The sequence below is a fragment of the Lagopus muta genome, chromosome 5 (genome assembly GCF_023343835.1).
Source record: "Lagopus muta isolate bLagMut1 chromosome 5, bLagMut1 primary, whole genome shotgun sequence".
Taxonomy (NCBI): domain Eukaryota; kingdom Metazoa; phylum Chordata; class Aves; order Galliformes; family Phasianidae; genus Lagopus; species Lagopus muta.
The window spans coordinates 42345994-42373010 of NC_064437.1; the positions used below are offsets into that span (position 1 = coordinate 42345994).

Genomic DNA, 27017 nt, shown 5'->3' on the forward strand with positions numbered 1-27017 from the left:
GGGGCGGGACGCCGGGGCACCGAGCGGGGCTTGCCCGCTCCGCAACGGCCCCGAGCGAGCAGCCCCGGGCCGGCCGCGTGCGAGGCAGCTATCGCAGGAAAGAGGAAAAGGAAGCCCCGGGCCGAGCGAGCCCGCCCGCCGGCGCGCCCCGTGCGGGGACACCGGGCCGGGGCGGGCGCGGAGGCGGCCGGATCAGAGCCCCGCCCGGCCCCGCACCCCGCGGCGGGCGGGAGGCGTATGGGAGCGCCGGCGGCTCCTCCCCGGCCGTGCCTGCGGGAGTGGGAATAAAGACAGATAGCGGGGCCCGGAGCAGAGCGCGGAAAGTTTCCTGCGCGGCCCGCGGGCGGCGGCAGCGATGCCTGTGCGGCGCGGAGCGCTGGGGCTGGGCGGGCTCCGCGGGCCGTAGGGCAGCGAGCGGGGAGCGGCGAGCCCCCGGCCCGTCCTCTGGGCGGCGGGAGGAGGCGGCCCGCGCGAGGACGGGGACGCGGCCGGAGCGGGAGCGGCAGCTCGGAGGCGGCCGCCGCTCGGGGGAAAGATGAGCTTGTTGTCAGCCATCGACACCAGCGCCGCGTCCGTGTACCAGCCCGCCCAGCTCCTCAACTGGGTCTATCTCTCGCTGCAAGACACGCACCAGGCCAGCGCCTTCGATGCCTTCCGCCCCGAGCCCTCCTCCTCGCAGCACCCCGACCTCGGCTACACCAAGAGCCCCCCGGAGCTGGGCTCCTCGCTCAGCTCCAGCTATCTCAACAGCTTCTTCCAGCTCCAGCGCAGCGAGGTGAGTGCCCCAACCGCCATGATGCCGAGCCCTCGGCCGCCTTCCGCCCCACGGGGGACCGCGGGGACGCTGCCCCACGCCGCTGTCCCGCTAACCCGTGTTGACAGTGTGGTAAATGGTTACCGGGATCCGACCGCCCCGCTGCCAGAAGTGCGGAGGAGGTGGAGGGACGGGCGCACGGAAAACACCTCGTCCCTACTAACAGCGAGACGTGCCCCCTCTATTTAAAAGTGATATTTAAATCACTTTCTTCTCTCTGGCAATAGTCAATCACTTTTGTATCTATCTTTATAGGCTAAGAAAGTGTAAGAAGGGACGTGACAAAAGCAAAAAAGTTGAGCGTGCGTTTTGTCGGGCGAGACTGGGCTATAGGGACCCAAGGGAAGGAAATTAAATAACTCTGGGGCAGGCAGAGACAATCCGCTGTGGAGCGCCTTGCCACAGGAAGTTGTTGGGGTCAAGCACTTCTGCAATGGGGGTCTCCACTGGTGCATGGCAGCTAAAACCCTCCAAACAGCAGAGCTGTGCCTTGGGGAGGGCTCTTGCCTCGGGCGTTCTGTGGTGGCTGCACTGGGTGAGGGTTTGCAGTGCTGTGCCCAACCTCCGGAGCACTGCCCAGAGAGGGGTGTTTCTGAGTCTTCCCAGTACAGGCTTCAGAAGTGTTCTCAGACAAAATACCTATTTCTAATCCATCAATGATGGGGTTGTTCAATGAAAACCACTCAAATTCCCCACCAGTCACCATATTACAGCTGTTAGGAGTGAGGCGCTCAAGCTGTATACACATTCTTTTATCCTTAATTAGAAATCATTTCTTGCTTAAGAATCTTGCAAACACATCCAGACTGAGACAACTATTGAGACAACTGAAACAAACTATTTTTGAGAGCATATAATTCACAATCCAATCAGCCTGATGCACCCTTAGCAAGCATATAACATAGAATACTTGATGTAGGAAAACACATCCTTTGCAGCACATAGATTTTGCTGGAATAGGCAGCATACCACAGCCCCCTGTTACCAGCTAGGTTTTGCTACTCCATGTGAACCAAGAGCTTTGTGCTCCCCAGGTAGTCACAAGAGCCAGGTTCAGCTATATGTCCACTGCCCAGTCCTGGGGCTGGTGCACTCAGGGTATGCTGTGCTTATTCTGGCTCCTTCTTCTGGGGAGAAAGAAGGCAGAAAAAAACAACCCCAAAACAAAGAATCACCCACAAAAGCAGATGAAGGGCATGTGCACAAAGTCCCCAAAACAGCTTCCAGAATTTTTCCTGAAGTTTCTGCTGACTTCTTTCTCCTGTTTCTACTTGCACTTTTCACATATAGGAATTAATCCTTTTGTCACACTCTCTCCATTTTTCCTCTTGGTTCACATCTCTCTCCATTTTTCCCCTCACACCCCTTTACCACTCCCCTTTGGAGCACTGTCTCCCTAGCTCCTCAGGATTTACCCAGGTCACGCTGCAGGCAGCAGCCAAACCTGTGCCACCCATTGGCCCTGCTGTAGGGAGCTGCCACCTGGGCCACACTGTGCCACAACTCATTACCCTCTGAGGGAAGGGATCTTGCACAGGTCATGTCTTTGGTTCCAGGCTTAACCTGAGCTGTGTATTAACGCAGCTCATGCTTGGGGATGAGGGAAGGGGCATGGCCACCTCCTAAGGCACAGCAGCACCCACCGAGCGTGCTCTGAAGGAAGTGGTAATGCTTTCAGCTCCCCCACTAATGCTGCTTGCTTATACAGCTGCTTCCATTGACAGGTTTAGAAAGTGTTAGGGATGATCTTACTCAATAGGAAAAGTTCTGTCCATATGCTAGATGTTTTGCTCTTTCCAGAAACCAAGTTAGGCTGCTTTTAGGCAGGAGCCACCCAAGAGTTTCCTACAGTGTCATCTCTCAGTTCTTGAAATTCTAACATCTGTTTATTTGCAGGTGCCAGTCGGCATAAACTGAGTATTTTGAGTGTGTAGAACTATTTTGGGGAGCAACAGTGCTGTGTGCTACTTGTGCATCAAGTGGGCTTATGCTATCTTTGGAAGACACGTAGCCTTCCACAGTTAAATCGTTGACTGTTTTCTGCACAGTGCTTGCTTTGGCTGGCATTTTTTTCCTCCCAGTTTTGTCCTGGATTGGCTTAGCCAGGAGCTGGGCTGTGACAATGATTGACACATAGCTGTACACAATATTTGGAAAGTGACCTAATGAGTGGCCAAAATAGCAACAGATTGAGAAATGGTAGGATCATAGGATATAAAATAGTTAGGCGTCTTTTATGCTGCCTTGCGATTGAAAATTTCTGGAGGAGATTGCTTAGGATGAGAAACAGCACTTGTAAGAGGCTGCTGTTATATTGGGTTTGCAAGTCTGCATGGCAGTGCCTGTGTATGTGACCAGCATGCTGACCAAAGAGCTGGACAGAAACAAATAAATAAATAAGCCAGCACCCACAGAGTAGTCTTGCACTTCACCAAGATTTTTGTCCTCCAGACTTTTTCCACTACAATGGATGCCTTCTAAATAAACATGATGAACACAGCTGTTTGGTACATAAAAGCCCATTGTACCCAGAAAAAAAGCAATAATAAAGGTTTAAACAGTAAAGTGACAATGAATGTTTTGTTCCATATGTAAGACCCATTTTGAAAAACAGACCTGCTTTAAATAAAGCTTTACTGCAGCATTTGTTGTCCCAGATATGAAGAGAAAGCATGTTAGAACATTAAGATGCATTTAATTGGTTACTGAACTGAACTCCACCCTCATTCTAACACCATCCGTCAGAGCCACGTATCTGAGGTTTTGTGGTGGGGCTGGGTGCATGGGACTTAGGGCATTTGAGACACAGCCAGGTAACTGTGGCTTTGTGTCACTGAGTGGTATAATTGAGAAACCCAAAATAATGGTACAATAGGGTCCTATGGCATTTTCCTACTCTCACAGTGGGTTTCCTACTAAATCAGTGCTGACTTCAATCGAGAGGAGCCAGCCACAAGTAACTCAGAGTTACCATAGTATAATGAAACGTGTTCCTTCCGACACAGAGTGCTAATTCTAGCACCGGCCAATATTTACATGAGAAGGAGCATGAGTCCTAATGAATTCTTTGCCCACGTACAATATTTTGAATGTCTTTCCAAGAGGGGAATTCCTTCCAGAAACCTCTACAGCAGCCGCTTTCCAGACCTTAAGCATTTTGTACTTGAGCAAAAATAACTGCATGTTTTGAATTAGAAAATAATCGCTGTTTTTGAGAAGTAGTTCATGCTTTTGACTCAGGGACTTCCAGACCCATTCCTTACTGTCAAGAGGGGAACTAATTGGGAATGAGAAAACACGAGCTAATTCACTTGGTTACATTAAAGTGCAGATCACAAAGGAAGGAAGGAAAATTTGGAAGGGAAAAAAAAAAAAGGAATGTTTAGTATGGCAAAAAACACTCAAACCTGAGTGGAACAGAAGCACTGGGATCAGTGCTGCTTATCAGGCAGCCTTCCAGAGAAGAAAAGAGAAAGGTTATATATGTCATTGTCACACACACACATTAAAGACCACTCTACCCCCTCCCTCTCACTCCCCCCCCAAACAGAAAAAAAAAAAAACAAAAAAAACCAAAAACCAAAAAAACACTTGCAAGAACAGCAACATTTATGGAAAGAAGCTGGCATTTCTGCATTTCTACTGAAAACAAAAAAAAAAAAACAAAAAACAGTTTATATCAGACCATCCTGTTCACTGTTTTCCATAGACCTCTGGGCACACCACGCTGCTTTGATACTTCACAAAGTAAAATTTGTTCTGTAGCCTAGGTGGGTTAATTTGAAGGGTAACAGTAAGATTAAAAAAAAGTTCTCTGTAGTCTCAGTCCGCTACTGAGAGGATGGGAGATCACCATACAATATCAGGCCTCTGTCCCATTAAATGAACTGTCAGATCTCTGAGAGCAGTTACGAATAAAAAAACTAGAGACAAAACACCTTGTGAGAAGCTGCCTGTAGCCACAGAGATCCTAGGGCAAATACAGCAGAGATAAGGATTAGCAGAAATCACTGAAAGCTCTGCACCACTTGTGATTGCTCCTGTTTTCTGGTCTATCCTTGGTCACCATACCACAGAGCATATCTGTGGTCACACACAGCCCTTAGTGTGCTCAGCCAGGATCTCTTGTTTCTCTGCTGCAGACTAAACAACAACAGCTATCTCCTCTTATTTAAGCCTTCTTAAGTGTGGAGCAGTACAGATCATGAAGGCATGTTAAAAATAAATTCCTTAAAAGCAGTTTGGTTCCCGTATTTATTATTCTTCCAGTGAAAGTAGGATTAGACCTCAGCACAGTCAGACAGTGGGCAGCACCACAAAGCATCAAATACACCGCACAGGACCGTTCCTGCAGCAAGGTTCTCTTACCTGGAGAAAAGCAATAAGGCAGGCTGACTGCTGGCCTCAACCAGCCCTCTCATCTGGAGTCATAGATGATACTATTACGCAAACTTGGATATTTGGCTCTTTATTTTTAAATGTAAACAGAGAAAGAATTATTTAAATACTTAAAGCATACATACAGGAAGCTAAGTCTGCAAATAAGATCTAGAATCTTCTATGCATTATCCTAAAAACGTTAGCAGCCTGACATAAGCAATTCAAGTACAGTGAATTTCACATATTTGAAAGAGAAAAAAGTAGACTGTATTACAGAATAATTAAACACCCCACCACGACTGCCTGTTGTAAAGTCCTCTTGAAAAAAATCCTGTAATACTAGTGATTATGATTTCATTGGTCTCCTTATCTTTATTTTTCTCAGTATTTTTTATCACCTCCAGTGAAACCATAGGAGTTGGACCTGATATTTATGGATCCATTCCAACTCAGGATACTCTGTGGTTTTATCATTCTGTGCAAGTGCTAACACCTCAGTGGCTTTATCCTTCTACCAATTTTATTGGGAATGAAATAGCTCAGCAATTCTTGTGTTAAGGGAACTTCTGCTCTCTAACTCAGGCTGGCTGAACCTCACAGATATCCTACAACTACACAAAGTCACAGTCAGCTCTGTTCAGACTTTCAAGAAGTTAATTGGCAGTTCAGATGTGTTGTCCCTGCTGTCTTCTCCTCAGGTAGAAAGGCTTTTCTGTGGTTTTGCAAGAGGTATTTAAAAAGAAAGAAAATAAAGAGAAGACAAAACCAATAATCTTTTCCTTCTCCGTCCTAGTCATACGTCTAACTGCAAAGAAGTAAGAAAAACCAGCATAATGCTCTCAGATAATTGAAACAATCAAGCCAAAATAATTGTTGTTTTTCAATCCATCACTCCTAAGATACCTGGCTGCTCTTGCTAGTGAGAATAATTTTAGGTTAAAGCAAAAATCCAAACCAGTAACATTTGAAGTTGAGAAGCTCCCTGCAAACTTTTGCTGTCAGTGTACGCATATGATTCAAGCTTTTAAAACTTTTTTATACTTCTATATACATGCCCCACAACTTACACTGTTTTAGGCATTTCTTCTTTGCATGAATTCTTGCAAGGGATTGCAGCAAGACCTGGACTTCTGAGCCAGCAGACTTTTGGAGTCTTTAGTACATCAGCCTCTGTCCTCCTCTGCAGCTGGCTCCAAAACCATTTAGAAAGCACTGCTTCAGCACAGAAAGTGCAGATTTCACACCCTCAGCTGTTAGATCTGAGGCTTTGAGCCCAGAATGCAACTACTGTATTTTCAACTCCAGTTTGGTGTATGCTGTAAAATTCAAAGTTCAGGTGAGTACCAAGAGGGATCTGAAGTCCAGAATCACATGTTCCCTGCCCCCTCACCCCGCCATTCCTACTACAGCCACAGCCTCCTGCTTTGCTGCTGCTATCTTTGGAAAACACTCTTTTGCTCAGGACAGGGAGGAGAACTAAAACCAGCACAAAATATATTATCAAGATCCATGAAGGTTTTATATGAATGGAATCTGAAATTAAAAATCTACATTCTGTCTAAGAGATTATGAGAAAGCCAAGCAATTTTATCTATCAACCTCTTCCATTTGTACACTCCAGTTGTGGCTTTTAATTTTTTACAAGATTTAGAATTTTTGTTGTTTTTCTTTATATTAAACTGCGAATAATTGAAGCAGAGTTGCTCAGGTAAGGAAACCTGAGGAAAAAACAATGGAAGGACAGCAGAAGCCTCACAGAAGCAACCTGTTAGTGATGTGCTATAGTCAGTCCAGCAGCCAGAGCCTCTTTTATTACCCCCTTACCATCCCCACACCTGAAATCAATGCAGCTAAAGCTCTGTAGCACATCTGCTCTGCCTTTAAGTGTTAATTAGTTCAGATGTGACTTACAGTTGGGCTTTAACTTCTTGAAACCAGAACTACTTAGCCACACAGCACTATATCAAAGGCTGAACTCTGTTTGAAAAGCTGGCAAGAGCTAAAATTTCATTTGCTAAACATATATCAGGTCAAGCAAAGAAGAGATATGGGCCTCCTTGTTTACTAACAATTTTTTTTTTTATTATTTATTTATTTATTTTTTAAGCTAGATATTGAAAATAAGGCAATTCTTCCCAGTTAGTAGAAAATCATTGCCAAACCCTAGAAATCCCCTGGGATGTTGTATATGTGCAAACTCTTAACTGAAAACAACACAGGCACTCACTTTTTGTCTCAGAAATACACCCATGTCTTGAAAAACTTGCCAGGAAGTACACAGAGGGGAAAAAACAAGCAAACAAACAAACAAGAAACCCACCAAAAAAGTCAGAGGCAAAAGCATACAAAAATCTTACTAAAATTCTATTTTGTCAGTGAAGTTTTCAGTTATTTTACAGTGTCTTCTATGCCAAAGCACTGAAAAAAAGGGGTGACTAACCCTGTAGGGTAATGTTTTTCATTCCTTCCTCTTTTACTCTGTAGACATAGACTCAGTTACTCGGAAAAGGAAAACCCTCTCTGTGAACCATACAAACCATCAGACAGTCAAATCTGACTTGGACCAATAAGTTTACTTAAGAAATTTATTGAATGAATAGAAAGAGTGTACGAAACTATGATTTTAGTCAAAAGCCAAGGTAACATGACGTCCAATATTTTGTTTATGGGATTTTATGGAACTGCAGGATAGCACATAACCTTTAGCAATGGTGTTGGTTTTCAAGTTAAAAAGTTCAGAAGAGTTCATATAATTGACAGCCACTGGGGAGGACAGAGGCAAAGAGAAGTTTTCTAATTCCAAGTCTAAGTGGGCCACTCAAATTCTTACTCAGTACAGATGCACAAAGCTCCAGGCACAGATATTGCAAAGCTGATCATTCATAATTGATAAGATGTATTTACATAGAAAACAAAGCAGATTTTTTTTTCCTTAAACAAAACTACATACATATATATAGCTATAAATGCTCCTAAAAAGCAATAGCAGGTATCATCTGAAAGGTTCCAAGTGGTTTGGTGAAATGTAACTGCTGGTGCTTGCACCTCTCCCCAGTTTCCTTTTCCCAGGGAATTTGCCAGCTGCCCAGTGCCCATTTTGTGGCTCTCTTGCGCTGCCCTTTTTCCTCTTTTAGAAAGCCACGATGAAATGATTAAATTTAATGGAAAGAATCTCAGTCTTCGCTTCATTGTGGTTTACTTTGGTTTCTGTCTGGGTTCCAGAGAAGTTATAATGGAGCAAAGGAACTGATTAAGTTTTACAAAGCTATTCAAGTCTCTCAACAATTCTGACATAACTCAGACAGACAGTATTTCATAAGTGTCACAACACGGATCAGTTTTTTTCCTGGGAATAAAAAATGACCTGCAGGAAATGTTGCAAACAATCTGTGATCTACAAAAACCAGAACCTAAAATTACAGAGAGATTCCCTTCAGAAAAGTTAAGAGGACTGGCTTTTATCTGTGCCCTTTGCTGACTGGCCTGGCCAGCACAGTTGTTTGAGTTTTGGTGGATTTTAAGTTACCAAGCTCCAACATATCACAAACCTAGCCCATTACTTTCTGTCATGGGTTTTGTTGTGAGCATGCAAGTCCAGCTCTTGAAGTGGGAGGTGCTTAAGGAACATCCTCTAGGCCTCTTTCTTGATACTTTCGTATCCACTGAGAACTGCTGCATGATATTCCCAAACCTGCATCTTAACAAATATACTTTCTGTCTCTCAAGATTTAGTTTGATGATAAGCAAATACCCACATGGTCCACAGAAATTCTATGTGGTCCATGGCTCTTGCTCTCATATCCAAAGCAGATGTTTATGTTCCTGTTATATAAGACCACCCACACCTACTCCTAACACAGGGCAGGATTCGGTGTCTCTTTTGAATGAACACAAGTGCAATGCTCTAGAACGATCTCTGGAATCTGGCCATCTATATTTACAGCTCATCCAGCTAACTGCCAACCAAGCAAACATTTTTGAGGGATCATCTTGCTCCCATAGGCTTCTCTTGCCAACCTTGGAGCCCCAGATTTCTAAACTTGTTTGAGGTAGTAGCAGGGGAGTAGGAAAAGTTTGGGAGGAAGAGCCTGCATTTCTTTGCACTAAGCCAGCCTGCCAGACACCTACATGCGTGTATTCATAAGGGCTGAGAATACCTGCAGTTGAATGGGGAGCAAATAACCTACTGTACAAGAGTTGTATCTTGAAAAAAGGGGATTTGTAAGGTTTTGGAGGAGAACAGTGTTTGAGCATCAGTGGTCCTTGAAATACGGAGGTGTTCTTACAGCCATCTTTCTCCAACATGCATTGCAACTGAATTAAATAGAACAATACATTCATTCCACCGACAGACCCAAACTGGAAAAAAAAGTCCTTCAGTCCACTTTGAAACCAGGTTACTCAATTGTTATAATTTATCTGAAGCAGACTGTGGAGTTTTAAGTGGACTTGCTCAGGTCGCACTTGAAGTTGTGCTGTATCACGACTGATTCAGAGTGTTGCTGTAGATGAAGATAAAACTATCCAAAAGCCAGAGTCATGAGATGAAATTCCAGCCTGTCATTTGATAGATGGAAACAATTTATTTACTTCACTATACTCAATTTAATAAAAGTTTCTGTCTCCTCATGAATGCAGGAACTGAGGCCCCAAGCACATTGTGAGGGGCCCATTCTGGGCAGATGATGTATTGTTTCTACCTCTGACAGAGACCTTAGCTTTGCTTCTTTTTAACTTTGGCAGCTATTGCAGAGGTTTCTGTGCCAAGAAGGCATTACTGAATGTAAATGATATAAACAAAAGAGTCTCAGGCTTAACGTTCTATGTAACCCAAATTGAACATTTCTTCACAAAAGCTTTCATCACGTAAGAGCTTTGCAGGAGGTAAACGCTTTCCTAAGTGTGTCTTAAACAGGCACATATCTATTTCCGGGTGTTATTTTTCTTATGATTGGAGTGTCAAAAGACCCATCAAATGGAAGGAAACCTGACTCTTGTTTTTCAAACTGTAGGTCAGATTGAGACAAGATTTCCTGCAGGAAACAGAGATGTTAACAGAATGTGGCTATGGGTATTAAAGCGCAGGGGTCAAAATCCGTCCATCCGCTTCTCCCCTCACTTTACGCTTTATAACGTCCACAAAGCCCAAGGACTCCATGCTGACACCCCCAAAACGTGCTTGTTTTTCAACAACGTGATAAGGGGCTGGGATCAGGGTGCCTGGTGGGGTGTTCCCTGCCCCCAGAGCCACTGGTTCTGGGGAGGTCAGAATTTAGTGCTCTGCAACCTGGGGACCCAGCTGCAGGCAGCCCAGGGACAGACTGGGAAGTGAGAGCTCCTGGGGAAATGTGTTAAAGCAATTTGCAGTGTGAATGGTCTCCCTTGTCCCTAATATACTGCTTGTGTGTTAGAGCTTCTCCTTTACATAAGCGGGCAGTTGTTTCACCTTCAGCTGATGAAAAGGATTCCTGCAGAGCTTGGTACGAGATTTAGAGCATTCCTCCAAGTCTGGGCACCTCTGTCCAGAAGAAATCAAGCCTCTCCTTTCCCATCTTTCCATTAAAGTATATTTGTGAGGTCCCCATACAAGTGCTTCTACTGATATCTACACCAAGCCTTTGCCTGAGCTGAAGCAGGAGGGATCACACTCCTAACAGAGAGCCAAGAGCCCTACCTGAAGTCAGTGATTGAGCAGAGTAGCTGTCAGTTTTATTACCTCCACGCCCCCCAACAGACAGGGAGCTGCACTTTTTAAGAGCTATGGATCTGTGGATGTCTTGAACGGGCAGACTTTGTAAGCCTTAGCTCAAGGCTCTAGAGGTTGGCAGATTTTAAATAAGGGGAGATGGTGCCACATGCTGTTCTTCAATCACTCCATGAAACAAAGGTATATAAGCCATTCAGAAAAGCATGTTGCACCCATATGCTGTTATGCAATTTCAGAGGTGGTATCAGTTACAATCTGAGAAGCCACAGCCAACCAAGCCAACAGCTCTAGAAGAACTAGATTAGGTAGATCAAGGCACTAGATTGAAGATTTGTTGTCCTACCACCTTGCTTCACTACTATCAAGTCATGCCACATTCACTGCTATCTCTCTAAGATAACATTTCTGTGAAAAGAGAATCCTAGTGCTCTCTATTTGAGAATATTTACAAGCAGGCATTAGTGTTAGCAGTTTAATACAAGAAAGTGTTTATCTAAATCCCCCTATGGAAGAAGGATGAATTAAGATAGCCTTGGCTAATCCATGTTTACCTATGTTAAGTGAGGAACCTGAGTAATTCACATTTTCTTAAAGTCAGCCTAAAGACCACAGAAGCTGTGGTCTTTTCCCTTCCTCCAGACAAATGTTTTCTTCAATGAGAGATGAGCTTTTCTTGCTCTTGCCCAATGATAAAATTTCACCACATAAAAGGTGAAGGGCACCACATAAGCTATTCTCTGTAAAAGCGTCTACAATTGGTAGAACTACAGCAGGTATAAGCCATTCAGAAGCAGTTTCTGAGGTTTTCCAGTTCAGCCTTGGTAATTAATTTTCTTAATTAATTTCTCTGGCTAATTCTGGTACAGCTAAGTTTACTACAGCTTTGTCACTTAATCCTGTTTTCAGAAGGCTTTTGGATTGGCCGTAAGCATGGATTTTGTGTTCAATGCTTTCTGCAGTGGTACAAAAATAAAAATCAAAGAACTGGAGCACAAAAAGGTCACATATTTTAGGTGCTGTTCTCCAGATGTGCCTGTTTTCAGGTACCTCTGTCCTACCTTCACAGATAAGTCTCACATCAGGAACAAGCCTTCCATGACTATCAGGGAAAACAGATGAAGGGCAGATGAAGTTGTGTTTATTGGCACATACAGGCCACTGAATTACTGTTTTGATAGCTTCAATCTTCCTCCTTTCACATAAAAATAGCAACCTAGTGAGGGTAATGACTTGTCTGTCCTACTGTTTCATGCATGACACAACACAGGGATGCACTCAGTTCTTATCTTCATGAAAATCCAAGCTGATAAACAACTTCAGCACCTTTTGACATTTCAGTGCAGGGCTAATAATTAGCATAGCTCATCTGGTTACCATCACAGACACTTCACAGACTAGAGAATGTTTATAGTTTACAGTATATGAAGATCCTTACTTTTTCACACTGATGATAGGGCAACAGAACTTTTTCCAACCAATGTCAAGCAGCCACGGGACTTTCTGACTTAAACCTAACTCTGGAAGTTAAGGCTGATTTATTTTCAATTTCCTTTAGTATCCTGGCAAAATACCAAAGAAAAATAAGCCATCAAAAATTCCTGATCATTGCTTTTCAATTACAGACCGCTTCATGCTATAGAAGAACTGATGTCATTATAGGAATATTAGAGTCTTACAGGCTCTCCTATCATTATATGCAATTAATAAAAATGTGGAGAGAACCACTATCACAAATCATACCTTTGCAGCAATTCTGAAACAAAAACAAATCCAAATAACTCCAAGGGCACCAAACAAATGTGCTGCCAAATACAACCTTTTGAACACTTCCACCAGCACAGGTCATTTCGACTGCAGGTAACTAATGACTAGATATGCTCGGCCACTGCTTTCAGGGCCCAGCCACCACAGACTGAACTCCGGGCAGAAACTCAGTTTCCCAGACATGCCTCTACATACTCAGTTCCACGTCTAAAACCTTTGCCTCTCAACTTCTGTAAATCCTAATAAGAAGGTGCTGTTCCCACATAAACAGGTTGTTATCACTTATTAATATTAACTGTAAGTTAGGGTTCTGAAAAATAGGTAATCCCTCTAATTTTGTCCAGATTGCCTCAGGGCAAAATTAAATATTATCCTAATTGAGATGCTAGTATAGTTTCTATGTTCTCCAACCTCAGTTAAAAAATACTTTTACAATTAAAGCAATAGATGTACCAGGGAGAACTTGGAAAAGAAAAGAAAACTTATCATCCATTTGTTACAGTGTGCCACGCAACATTACATTCCAAAGAGTACAATTTTACTTCTAACATGACATCACTAAAAAAGAAGTTGAAGAGAGAAATTCTGTTCCAGTGTCTCATTACTTGCCCTTTGGCACATTAATCCCCAAAGCTGTCTCTGAAAGGAAGGGACTAGGTGAGGGAATCAAGAGCATTTGCCAGATCCTTCACAGAATCAGGAATTTCTTAGACATGAGCTGGATAGCAGAACTCACATATGTTACCCAACTGGCAACAAGAGCAAAGAAACCATACAAGACGATAGCTGCCTCTATCAGTCAGGACCACACCACAGCCTTACTGATTGCATATTCTTCAACTGGAAACACTTAGCAAAGAAATAACAAAGGAAGCCTTACTTCACAGCACCACCAACAGAACTTGAAGACCTACCAAGCAGAAAGGTTATCTTTCAAAAACAGACCACCAGATTTTCAGTTTGGTTCCCATTCAGCTAAGTCAACAAGAGTCACAGTAAGAAAAAGAACAAACAAACAAACAAAACCAATCAAACTTACATTATCAGCCAGAACTTCCCACTAAGCAAGTTTTACATAATTTCTCTGCCCTCCCAGCATATCAAGATAAGGAAATTCTGAATTCATTGCAGCTGATCTGATGAGCCTTGTAATTAGGACATGCAGTGTGGTCTTCGGGATCTTTAAGAGCACTAACCCTTTCACTGTCAAACTCAAACCCTATTGTAGCTCAAAATGAGACTCCCAGTGGGAATTATTATTTGTGGTTTGAGTTCTTCCAGGGTTGGAAGGGACCTCAAGGATCATGACTCTAGCCTCCCCGCCACATGCAGGGCCACCAAGCTCCCCATTTAATACTAAACCAGGTTGCCCAGGGCCACATCCAACCTGGCCTTGAACGCCTCTAGGGATGGGGCATCCACAACTTCTCTGGGCAGACTGTTCCAGTACCTCACCACTCTCTCTGTAAAGAACTTTCAACCTAAATTTTCTCTCCCTTAACTTAAAACCATTTCCCCTTGCCCTGCTGTTATCAACCCTTTCAGGGAGTTGACTCCCCTCCTGTTTGTAGGCTCCCTTTAGGTACTGAAAGGTTGCGATGAGGTCACCCCGCAGCCTTCTTTTCTCCAGGCTGAACAAGCCCAGCTCCCTCAGCCTGTCTTCGCAGGGAAGGTGCTCCAGTCCCCTGATCATCTTTGTGGCTCTCCTCTGGACCTGCTCCAACAGCTCTCTGTCTGTCTCGTAATGAGAGCTCCAGACCTGGACACAGTATTCCAGATGGGGCCTCACAAGAGCAGAGTAGAGGAGGACAATCACCTCCTTGTCCCTGCTGGCCACCCGTCTTCTGATAGAGTGCAGGATACCATTTGCTTTCTGAGCTGCAAGGGCACATGCTGGCTCACGTTAAGTTTTTCATCCATTGGGACCACCAGGTCCTTCTCTGCAGGGCTACTCTCAAGGACTGCTCCTTCGAGTCTGGGAGTCTTCCAGCTTAAGGCAGGTTGGCTTTGCTAGGGCATACTGTGAACACGAAGTAATCACTGCTCTTGGTGGAACCCAACAGAGGAGCAGTCTCCCTGGCACCTTGCAGATGTGTACCAGTATGCTCGAGGTCAAAATGAGTCAGAATGCAATTCCCTCTTCCCCTCTGTTTCTCTTTATATTGTCATCTTTTTAAGACCATTGACATTCTGCTTGTCACCCTGATCTTCCCCTGGACATTTTGAGTGTGAAACTAACTCAAAGCTTTAGTTCAAAATCTTTCTTGAAATTCTATTTTGCAACAGAGCAAAAACTCAGCAAGGATTGAATTGCTAATTTGCTACATTAAATGTCCCAGACAAAAAAAACATGCTGGTTTATGTACCTTTGCAACATTCACAGTCAAAGGCAAAGACAAAACTGACTACAGGACCATTTGGTTCCATCATCCTTATTATGTGTTCCTGGGCTTTTGCTATTTCATTCCAGGGCCCAGGATGAATTTTCTCCCACCACCCTTATTATATAACTGGGCTTTTTGGCATGGCTTCTTCTCTTGAAGAACTGGAGATTTCCACAGTGAGGGAAACGTAGCACCGTTTGCAATGATTGCTCTTTATAATATCTTTCAAGTGCTAGATTGATGTGTTTTTCATATTGACTCAGAGTTAAACTGATGTCAGACCATTTTCCAGGTCAGATTGGCAGGAACTGTTGAGTTAATTTGCCTGATTCTGTACTAGAAGAGACAGAGAATTTTGTGATTTTCTAGGAATTTTCCTTAACAAAAAAGTTATTCTTTGAAGCCTCAGTGATGTTGAGAGTATCCATCTTCTCTTCTGTTGTAGCCTGCTGGTTGTTATATTTGTGGCTTTTCCTTGTCTTAACGCTGGGCTTCATGGTGACTACAGAAGAGTGTTTCATGGTGAAATTTTGGCATGTCCACCTTTAGCAAATATTACACCAGTGCCCTGCCAGCAGAGCCATATGGTCACTTTCTCAGCCTGCTGTCACACATAGGCCATAAAGCCACGGCTGTCTGCTAAGATTATGATTTTGTATTAGTAAAGCCATTGGTTTGAGGGAGTCCTGGCCTTTCACAAGGCTTGTGGATACCATGATTTGCAAAGAAGATTTGCTGATAGAGGAAACAGAACTATGGTCTTTACAACCTGTCCGTTCCCCCATTGACCTGAAAGATACCAAGAAGCACTGGTGTTGGATAGAATTAACTAACACATTTTTCACAGTGCTGAATATCTCCCTTACAGTGGTTGTAATAGCTCAGCGTGAAAGATATGTAGAAAGGAAAATAGTCACCTCTGTGAGTCATATGTCCCATTCAAAACCCAATTTAGGCAGCAGGTAGGCATGTTTTGGCACTGGGTTAGCCCTGGGGTCAGAACCAGCAGCCTACTTAGGATCAGAAGTTGTACCTTCTGTTACACATTTCTGTTAAAGGTAAAGAATTTGGAATTTTACATATTCTGTGGGTATACACACATTTCTGTAAAAATCAGGTAATAGGGGATTTGCAAAGGTACTAATTGGTTTAATGCATGTGAAGTAGCTTAAGAATCTGTTGGCAAGAGAGACTCTTAAAAAGAGAGGTTTTGTATTTTCCAAGCGTATGTTATAGAAAGTGGCTCCTAGGGAGACAAGAACTTTTTGAAGACCCTAATTAATAGTATTTTGGCATCCATAGTACTTCCTCTTCCTTTTAGCAGTTTGATGCCAAGAATTTCCCATTCCACCAGTGTCCAATAAATCTCAGAAAAAAATTCCAGTGACTGTTGGAGGTATTTGGAGGTATCTTTGCTTACTTGATGACTAAAGCAGCTAAAACCTTTTCATTAGTTCTTCCAATAGCTTTTCCTTTTGAAATATACAGGTTTAACCCCCGAAACAAAGTGGCTGACTCTCCTCTAGGCAGATAGAACTAGAACAGATAGCACAGAACTACATCAGCACTCTGCTAGTTTAAGTCCTCCATGAGATCACTCACAGTTTTGTAAACAGAAAACCTGCTATGCATGTCCCAGACTAAAAGGGAGGGAAAGTTGTAATTACTTCCCCTGGGGCAGAGAGAAGGTCAGTGGGAAGGCCAGGGCAAAGTCTGGGGCTTTGGACTCTCACTCTGTGGCCCCTTGGGTTGATCTTACTCCTATGCACCAGCTTTGCCTTTGTAAGGAGGCTGGTGAGACTCAATAAGCCATGTCTGACCAGTGAGTGGTGCCTAGGCCTTCTGAAAGATTCTTTCAGTAAGTGACTGTTACAAAGAAAGCACACTCAGTGTACAGATATCCCAAATTTTTGAGACCTCTGAGATAAATATAATCCCATTTCAAATTTATTTGCAAGTTATTACAAGTAATTTCTGTATGTCTTCAATATATCTATATAACACATGTAAAGAGTCCATTGAAATATTTTGATTTAATAGTAATGAAAAACAAGGCCTCTGTAGAGGCACAGGTTGGATGTCTTCTTACCTTACTTTCCCATAAAGTAGCAAGAACTCTGATGCCAGTAGAACTACATGGTTACGGCACTGGTGTGAGGTCTATCAGACCTGAGAAAGACCCTTTCCAATTCAGAGTGGAAACGATTGTCATCCACAGATAGAGGGAGCGAAGGTCATATTGACCTAGTATTGACCTAAAGACCTAGTACAAAAACTAGGTCTTTACCATTCATTAAGAAGTGTTTAAATAACCCTTAGAAAATCCAAGACAGATGTAGGTCTGTAGATGTAGGTCTGAATGTTCCTTGCTATTGGTTGAAAGCAGGACTCTGTGTTGACTGTCACGTTAACTTGACTGGAAATTAAAAATTACTTTGCATTTTTCTAGTGGTTTTTTCCTTTCTCCAACTTCAGTATTGTTCTTATAAATAGTTCTGTTCACAGAAATGGTCCATTCTCTGCTTTGTTCTTTCTCTTTTTGCCAACATATTCTGACTAGAACATGACTGTGGCACAATCAAACACAAGAAAGCAATCACTGCTTAGAGGCAAGGCCGTGGATGAAAGAACCGTGGCTCAATATGCTCCCAGCAGTGGAATGATCATCTCTATCATGCTGCCCTCAAGAAACCTCTTTACTGATGACCACTGTATTGCTCCCCTCAAATGCACAGAATCCACATTCTTAATGAAAAAATCCCACATTTTTTTAATGTTAATTTTATCCTTCCCCTGCCCAGATCAGTCTAGGAACAGTGTTGCATTTCATGTAAAATTTTCTTTTCTTTTGCAGGCTCTGAGCAGCAGTCTGTATAAGAGTGCATCTCCTTATGGCTCTCTTAACAACATAGTGGATGGGTTAAGCTCCCTTACTGAGCATTTTTCTGACCTATCCCTTTCTTCAGAAGCCAGAAAACCCAGCAAGAGGCCACCTCCCAACTACCTGTGCCACCTCTGCTTTAACAAGGGACACTACATCAAAGACTGCCCACAGGTAAGGAATATACAGTATTCTGGAGAAATTTTTGTTTCAACTTTGAACACTCCTTCATTTACTGACACAAAATTTGGCTGAAACTGTTCTTTAGAGTAACACTGAACAAATGTCTTGACAAAGTGCCCAGCTAGCCATGTGTTCTTTTAATCTTTATCACAATGCCGATGGAAAAAAAAAAACTATTTAATTTGTCTATTAAGCATTATAAAGGATACTCATACAGGCACATGAAAAAGTAGAATTTGGAAACTTTAAAAATGACTACTACGTTATTTTCCATCACAGAGACTGTGTAAATTAAATTTTCAAGCAGCACACCATATAGCCATTTTGGCAATGGCACTTAATAAAAAAAATATAACAAGTTACATATGCTAAAGGAGAAGAAATTGTTACACTGGAAGGGAACTTTGAATTGGTGCTGCAGTAATGCAAGCTCCAAGTGAACCTGGTGCAAAACGTCTCTTGTCTCGTAAAAGTGGTTTGCTATACTTGGCAAGATGTGACGGTCTTAGATTCCAAGAACTTTTTTTTGTAGTGGCAAAGCTGGCAATACTTATTTCCATAGAAAAGAGATATAAACCTGTGTGCACTAAAAGCTCTTACTGATCTGCAGGTTTTTTTGTTTCCTGAGGATCCAAGCCACAATGTGCAAGGCTTCTCCAGTTTCAGCTGGATGTACTTGTGTTTCTGGCTTAAACTTCCACAACTCCAACTGTATCTATGTAGTGTCCCAAGGAAATTCAAGTGCTGCCAATATTCTAGAAATACAGATGAGGACATTGCTATCATCTGCTTTACTATGGTTTTAACCTCCTACCCCCTTAATGTGTGACTTTCAGCAGAATTAATCTGCATAGAATTAACTACAGCTTGTGGCAGTTGGAGATATCAAACACACATAAGCCAAAACACAGTCAGAAAAGCATTTGCCAGCTGAGCAAGGTCAGTGTGAAATCAAGTCTAATGTCAAATGAGCTTTAACTGAGTGTATTCCAACTGCTGCTATGCGTGGGCTAAATTGTTTTCTTCATGGAATTCAGCTGTATATCTTTCATTAATTCTAATGACAGCTGTGGAGCTTCAAACTGCATTTGTAGACCTAGGTGTGGCACCTGAAAATATTTTTACTTTACATTATTTCAATATATGTTCAGTAAGGCAATTCTCTTGAGGAAAACATGAAATTTTCCTTACTATAAGGTCAAAAATAATTTGGTTTGTATACTTCTTTGTTTAATGTGCTTAGTTTAGTGTGCTGCAGCACTTATATAGAGATAGGATTGTGTAACAGCGTGTGTTGCTTAACAAGGGTTTAGAACTCCAACTCCTAAGTGTGCTTCACAATGATGTAGTGTTGAGCTGTGGGAGATGGCTGCCCTGCTGCACAGGCAGTCAGATGGATGTAAATGTCCCTCAGTGATCAGCATGTCCAAGCTGCAGCTCACACCGACAGTCACAATCAGACGTGTCAGTGTTGGAGCAGAAATGCACCGTGTATTTCACAGGTATTCTTACAGTTTGTGCATTGGAGATTCAAGAACACATAATAAAAGTTGAAGATGCACCCACAAAAATTCTGGGAAATGAAAACTAATTAAGGTTGTAGAAATATTGTAGAAATATTGATTTACTTAAATTGCACATCCTGGGTGCACAATTATTTTTCCATATATTAAGATTTCACTAGCAATGTCTTCAATTTCTATGTGAACTGGGAAATGAAATGACTTCCTACAGAGCATACTCCATGGCTGGCTGACAAGCCAGTATTGAGAAAAGGGCTGCAGGACTGCCAGGCATCTGCTGCACCCATCCTCCTCCAGTTACAAGCAGCCATATCACGCACTGCCTTGCGTAAACCAGTGGAGTTTTAGTTGGGAAGAGATTCAACATTTTGCTGCTCTTGAGGGAAGCTGCTCCAGAATTTAAGTCCTCTCACAACTCAAAATCTTCCAGCTTCCAGGGTAAATGTAACTTGTGGCCTCTTCACAGTCATTTGTTCTCATGCCAACATTGTCCTCCGCTGAAATAACTCATCTCCCTCCCTGGTGTTTATCTCAGGATGTATTAATAGACTGCAACCGTATCCTCTCTCAGCATGCGTCCTGTGGGGCCAGCTGAGCCAAGCCTCCTCAGCCCCTCACAGAGGCACCCGGCCCTGCAGCTCCCATCTCTGAGCTCTTGTTCTGCTCCGTTTCCAACACGTACGGCCAACGTGCACACACAGCACCCAGATCGCATCTCATCAGTGCGTATGCTGTGCATGCACCTGGCTGCTTCTACAGACCAAAGTTAGTTTTCAAATCCTACTTAAGGGGCAGGTGATATGAAATCAGCTCTTTGTTGCCGGTATCTAGCACATGCAATGTTTTGTGATCTAGTGGTTTCTGAACACAGAAATGTAAGCATTTCCCTTATTTTCTCTAAATTTGAGAATAGATCTACAGGGGTGACCTGGTATGCATGAGCTACATTCAAAACTTTGAAAAAATTGTTCTCAAGAAGGGACTAGCAACAGTGGAACCAAACCTTTAATAGAGAGGCATCATTTGCCACCACAGCTTTAGATGGTAATTGATGCCTTAATTTAAACATTACACACACTTAATGACTTAGATTTTGATGCCTAGCTTTTCTAATGCTGTCAAAAACGGAAGTTGCTTTGCAAATCCTACAAGAAAAGGGATGCCGTTTTGCATTTTTGTACTTAGATTTGGAAACAGAAAAGAGATAAAGTAATCTGATTTGGACAAAATGCAAATCAATAAATTGTGGTATTTTTATTTTCTTTTCGTGTAATTGCCTAATATGAAGCAGATTTTGGAATGGAGTGTTTTATGGAGTTTTTCCTGCATAACAAAGAAATTGTGTAACAACTTTGAGATTTTACATCCTCCCTTAATTCTGCTTGTTACAAACACCATAAAGATGAGCGTTCTTTTTTGGTTGCTGTAAAAGTTAACAGCACACCATACCAGTGGAAACATGTACATTGCTTCAGATTTCTATTCTAAGTGATGGTGGTGCTCTAGGAGGCTGGACAGTTCTCACCGAAAAGGTCAGCTGTAGTCAGCTATCTGCAGTTTGTCTGATATCCTGTCCAAAATGATCTGCTTGGAAACTGAAATGGAGAAAACTTTTAGTTCTTCAGTAGGTAAGAATTAACTATTCTTTAAACAGTTTCTGTGATGTTTAGTGGTAGAAATCGTGGACTTCATTTTAGAAATGACATGAAGTGGGAGCAATGTTGACTGCAATTCATCACCATGAATTTGTCTACATTTGCAAAACCTGCTGTAATTAGAATGTACACAAAAAATGCAGCACTTTCAATCTTCAGTAGCATGCAAGGATACTTGCATTTTCTCTAAACTAATTTTGCGTTTCCGTGTCTTAAATGATATCATCTTACCCATACCTCTCTGAGATACAGAACCATTACGTAGTGTATTTCCAAATTTTGCACTATACCTATAGAGGAAAATGCATGTGCAAACTCATAGGAGTACAGACGTATTACTATATGTAATGAGAAACAATATTAGTCTCATTTTGTGCTGTGTTTTTAGCCCTGAATAAAAGGTATGGCATGATTCAAATTAATGAATCCAATGAGAGCCCTTCCTTTGGCAACACTGATCTGCAAAGCAGATCCTGCAGAACAGAAGTACCTTGAGAAGATATATTCAAGTCAATGGGAGTAGCAGGTAACTGCTGTGACTGCCAGAGTTTGCACAGATTTACCTTTGTGATTTCATGCAGGATGTGGAACAAATCAGCATCAAGTTGAGTGCAATCCTTTTTCCCCAGCCTGCAGCCTGTTGTGCTGGATCGCCCTGCCCCAAAGCTGCTCCTCTTGTGCTCAGGCAGAGCAGCTCCTGGCAGTACAGCTGGCTCAGCACTGCTGCCCAACAGGCAGCTCTGGGCTGCACGTTTACAACAGCTCTTGTACCCTAAGCACAAATCTCCTTTGTCTTGCGCCTTACAGTTGGAAAAGGCAACCAAACGTCCTCAAAATTCAAGGAGCCCACAGCTGTCCTTTCCCCAGGTACCGAGGTCTGGCTGAGATGGCAGGGGGGAATAGGCTACCATCTTTACGAAGATAAAGATTTCACCTTTCTGGTTTTTAGCTTAGAAGTCTCAATTGAAAACCAACTGACCGACCAAACAAAAACCCACAAGCCTCTTGAAATCTATTTTTTACAGTGGAAGACTGTATTTCAAAAAGCCCCAAAAGTTAAAGGAGTCAAATACATTACAAAATTTATTGCTAGTTGCAATAAATTCTCATATGCTTATTCTTTGTCTCATATGCTTGGACTTAGCCCTGCCGAGTTTCTCAGCCTGTGAGATTAGCTGGACACATTTTCTCAGATCTTTTCTACTTTTACTATGAAGACTTGCAGAAATTTGTAACAAAAGTCTGGTGAACTGTAATTTAGTAACATTCACTCTATTGCTGGAAGTTTACAGTGCTTAATAGTCTGAAACATCAAAAGAAGCACATTACTCTCTGCTTTGGAAATCCTGAAAACTCGGTGCATGCCATGCCTTCAAACTGTTTATCAGGAAGGTGAAGACTCAGCCAGCTGCACATGAGTAGGGGGATCCCCACAGTCCTGCCTGCCTGGAGAGAACACTCCCAAGAGCTGGATATGAGACTGTGGCTGTTGTTTGATAAAGCCGTTGCTTCAATAGGAAATACCGAGCCCTAAAATACCAAAATAAGAGCAGTTGGTGAAAAAGAGAGCAGAAATATCAAGAGAACTGGGGTCAGCCCCTTTCCTGTCTATCAGACTGCTTGATATTGCATTTCCCAAACTCTGGGAAACCACCCAAAACCAAACCTTCCTTATGTACCATTCTTAAGCCATTATTGCTGTGGCCCAGTCTTTATTACTGATATAAGTTTAAGCTTTTTTGTTTTGTGTGTGTGTAGGGGGGTGGGGGGGACGATAAAGGACCTGGATCATCTCCCCTATCAGGAAAGTCTGAGTAACATGGATCTGTTCAATCTGGGGGAAAGTAAGCTGAGATGGGATCTGAGGAATGTTTATAAATATCTAAAGGGACATGGGAGGCAAATGGATGAAGCCAAGCTCTTCTCGGTGGTGTGTAGCAATTGGGCAAGGTGTAACAGCCTAAAACTTGAACACAGAAAGTTCTGTACAGAAATGAAGAAGAACTTCTTTGTGGTAAGGTTGACAGAGCACTGGGACAGGCTGCCCAGGGGGGCAATGGAGTTTCCTTCTATGGAGATATTCAAGACCCATCTGGATGCTTACCTGGGTGACCTATTATAGGGTACCTGCTTTAGCAGGGGGTTGGACTCAGTGATCTCGAGTCCCCTTCCAACCTCTCTGATTCTGTGAGACAATCTCCCAAAGTATCTCCCAGCCTTATTCTTCTGTTATTATAGATCTGCATATTAATAATACAACTCATTATATTGAACATGCACAATTTACATTTAAAACCTGCACACAACAGTCCAGACTCCAAGTGACATGGTTTAGGTGCACAGCATGTGGTGATGGGTTGATGGTTAAACTAGATGATCCTAGCAGTCTCTTCTAATCTTAATAATTCTATGATTCTGTGACTCAAATACTGTGCAAGCCACTGGGAGATTTACCAGCTTCTTTGAAGTAGACTGCATATAGCTATTGCATTGGTCTAAATCTGAATTCTGTTTACTAATGATTTGTTACTTGCTTCACTTGCAGCAAAACTCCTGTTGAAACATAATTAAGTGCTTAGCTTGGAAACAAATACTATGAGCATTCCTCTTGAGAGAGAACATAACGTCTGGTATCCAGCCCTCCACAAACTGATTTGTGGTAGATAAGGCACGGAGAAGACTACTAGGTTAAAACCACAGTATTCTATAAACTCCTATTTTGCACTGATAAGGAAGTAGTAATGGAAGACTGAGCGAATAATTTTTTCTCATTTCATGAGAGTATTTTCTTCAGTGTGAAGTACAGCTTGCAGGATTTCCATCCAGGTTTGGAAGTTTTCAAAACCTGCCTAGAGAGAAAGCCCTAGAAAACCAGATCTGAACTCAGTGCTGGTCCTGCTTGGAGGAGGAGGTTGAATTTGGTGACCTCCTAAGGTCCTTTCCTCAATGATTCTGTGATTCTGCTTTACAATAATTAAACACATTTTCAGGTTGTGCAATAAGAGATCACTGATCGTTCTTCCAGATATCTGTATCACCCATTTACACAATCCTTCCTCTCTGTGCTTTTAAATCAAATACTTCTGTGCAAAATACAATACTGCTAAAAAATAAAAGCTGAAGCAAATGTGCATTTATTGCAACAACACATAAAAAACAAAAGATTGCACCCCTTGGAAACAGCAGCAAAATGCTCACACACAAACACTTTCCAAGGACTACAGCTTCATTTTTCTTCTTAAAAAAGATTTTTTTTCAAGGAAAATGTCTGTTTCAAAGAAGGGCTCAGCTGAAAAAGCATAACAGTTTGTGGTAATACGGAGGAAACATTCTTTGTCCTGTAATGTGTTACAGTTATCATTTACTCAAATGAACATTCTTGACACTGCCAGTTTGAAACAAATTTTTTTTTTTTTTTGCATCCACCAAATGTATCAACATTTCAGATCTCCTTCTCAGTTTTAACAGAATCTCACAGTTTTTCAAAAAGGGAAACACATTTTCTGTTAATCCTCATACCCAAGTAATGGCTTCAAGTGGAGGAGAAGCTGGGGTGATGTCAGGAAAATGAGACTTTCTGGGTGTAGATGTGGAGAAAGATTGACCAAGGAGTAAACTGGCTTGTCTCCCCTTAATTTACAGAAGAAATTAAGATACTAAATAGAAATCAGTCCCTCTTCCATTTCCCTGATGATGTCTAACCACAGGTGTTGTTGTTGTTGTTCTCTATCTGGCTTATGTCAACAAAGGTAAAAGGAACCTTACATGTTTAAGTATGGCTGGCCTATTTTACAGCTATAAAGAGGTCTACTTCAGGATGAAAACAAATTTTCCCAGGTGCATGGATCCAGCATTGCATGTATCAGGAACATAAATCATTGTGCCATATTGGTTCATGGATGCCAGCTTCACCTACAGCAAGCTCAGGAGGCATCTGATCAAACAGTCTGTCTGGGTGATGGTCTGAGTTTACTTACAGTCAGCAATCCTAGGGGTACAGAAGAAGACTTGAGAAGTCATTGCATGTGCTGGAGATCAAAGCATTTCATCTTGTCATTGACTCTAGGGTACAAGGGCTTGCTTTGCATTTAGTTTGTAAAGAAGCTATGTCTACACTGGAGTAGCTCTCCACCAGTTTCTGTGCCCTCGCAGAAGAGCGCATTTTGATACAGGTACCATTTGTTGCTTGCACAGTAAGTCACACGTTTTAGCCTTATATTAATGGCATTTGGAGCAGATAGCATTAAGAATGATTGTAGGTTCATTTTTAAAGCAATGTTACTCTGTGCAAACCTGTGAAAGGACAGTCAGTGTTTGTACATCTGCTGAAACTCCAAACCTGAGGACTTTGGAGACCTGTCAGTCTATCATGCTGATTTGCTTGCAAATTCAAATGAGAGCAGAAACTGTATTTATTTTTAATTTACTTTTTCACCCATAAGGGCCATTCCTAGTGCTTTAGTAGTATATAAAAAACTTGCTGGTTCCCTAAAATTAGTACCATTAAGCTGTTACTTGCATAAGAATGTTTTCTGTTTATACTCTGGAACTGTTAGCTCTGACTTGAGTTTACCATCAGAAATTCAATGTATTTATGTTGTACAGATGTGTAAGGTGAGTCTCAGAAACCTAATATCTTTCCCTAATGCCAAACTGACAGAACTGAGAGCAGACCTTGGGCACAAGTCCTGCTGTAACTCCTAGTCTACTTCCCTGCACCACTTTACGGCTCACCAGAACAAATACTAAATATCTTAAATATTCACATTTATTTTTTATTAGGAAAATACACCTTGTAATAAAGTAATAGACAAATTTAATGATAAACTTACCGTAAACTTGGTTCCTTAGTGTCTTATATTTCATACCCAAAATCGCTAGTGTTAGAATCATCAAGGTTGGAAAAGACCCACAGGATCACACAGTCCAATCATCCATGTATCACCAATAGTTCTCACTAAACCACGTCCCTCAGCACAATGTCCAAACATTCCTTGAACACCTCCAGGTTGGTGACTCTACCACCTCCCTGGGCAGCCCATTCCAGTGCCTGACCACTCTTTCAGAGAAGTAGTATTTCCTAACGTCCAGCCTGAATCTCCCCTGGCACAGCTTGAAGCCATTCCCTCTGGTCCTATCACCAGTTACACAAGAGAAGAGGCTGACCCACAGCTCACTACAACTTCCCTTCAGGCAGTTATAGAGAGCAATAAAGTCTCCCCTGAGCCTCCTCCTTTCCAGACTGAACAATCTCAGCTCCTTCAGCTGCTCCTCGTAAGCCTGTGCTCCAGACCCCTCACCAGCTTTGTTGCCCTTCTTTGAACCCACTCCAGGGCCTCAATGTCTTTCTTGCAGTGAGGGGCCCAAAAGTGGACACGGTACTCAAGGTGTGGCCTCACCAGAGCTGAGTACAGGAGGACAATCAATGCCCTATTCCTGCTGACAACACTTTCTGATGCAAGCCAGGATGCCATTGGCCTTCTTGGCCACGTGGACACACTGCTGGCTCATGTTCAGCCCAGCATCAATCAATACCCCCAGGTCCATTTCCTCTACACAGTCTTCCAGCCACTCTGCCCCAGGCCTGTAGCATTGCCTGGGGTTGTTGAGGCCAAAGTGCAGGACCTGGCATCTGTTGAACCTCATCCCGCCGGCTTCAGCCCAGCAATCCAGCCTGTCCAGATCCCTCTGTAGGGCCTCGCTACCCCCAGGCAGATCCACACTTC

The 27017-nt window shown here is 42.6% G+C and overlaps 1 protein-coding gene across 1 annotated transcript in view; it reads left to right on the forward strand.

Moving 5' to 3' along the window:
- The first annotated feature begins 247 nt into the window (after positions 1–247).
- The window catches only part of ZCCHC24 (zinc finger CCHC-type containing 24), a 105921-nt gene continuing 79151 nt past the window's right edge, over positions 248–27017 (forward strand). Inside the window, exons 1-2 of the mRNA XM_048944090.1 lie at positions 248–775; positions 17904–18104. Coding sequence (XP_048800047.1) covers positions 536–775; positions 17904–18104 — 441 coding nt within the window. The 5' untranslated portion in view covers positions 248–535. The remainder of the gene's footprint in view (positions 776–17903; positions 18105–27017) is intronic.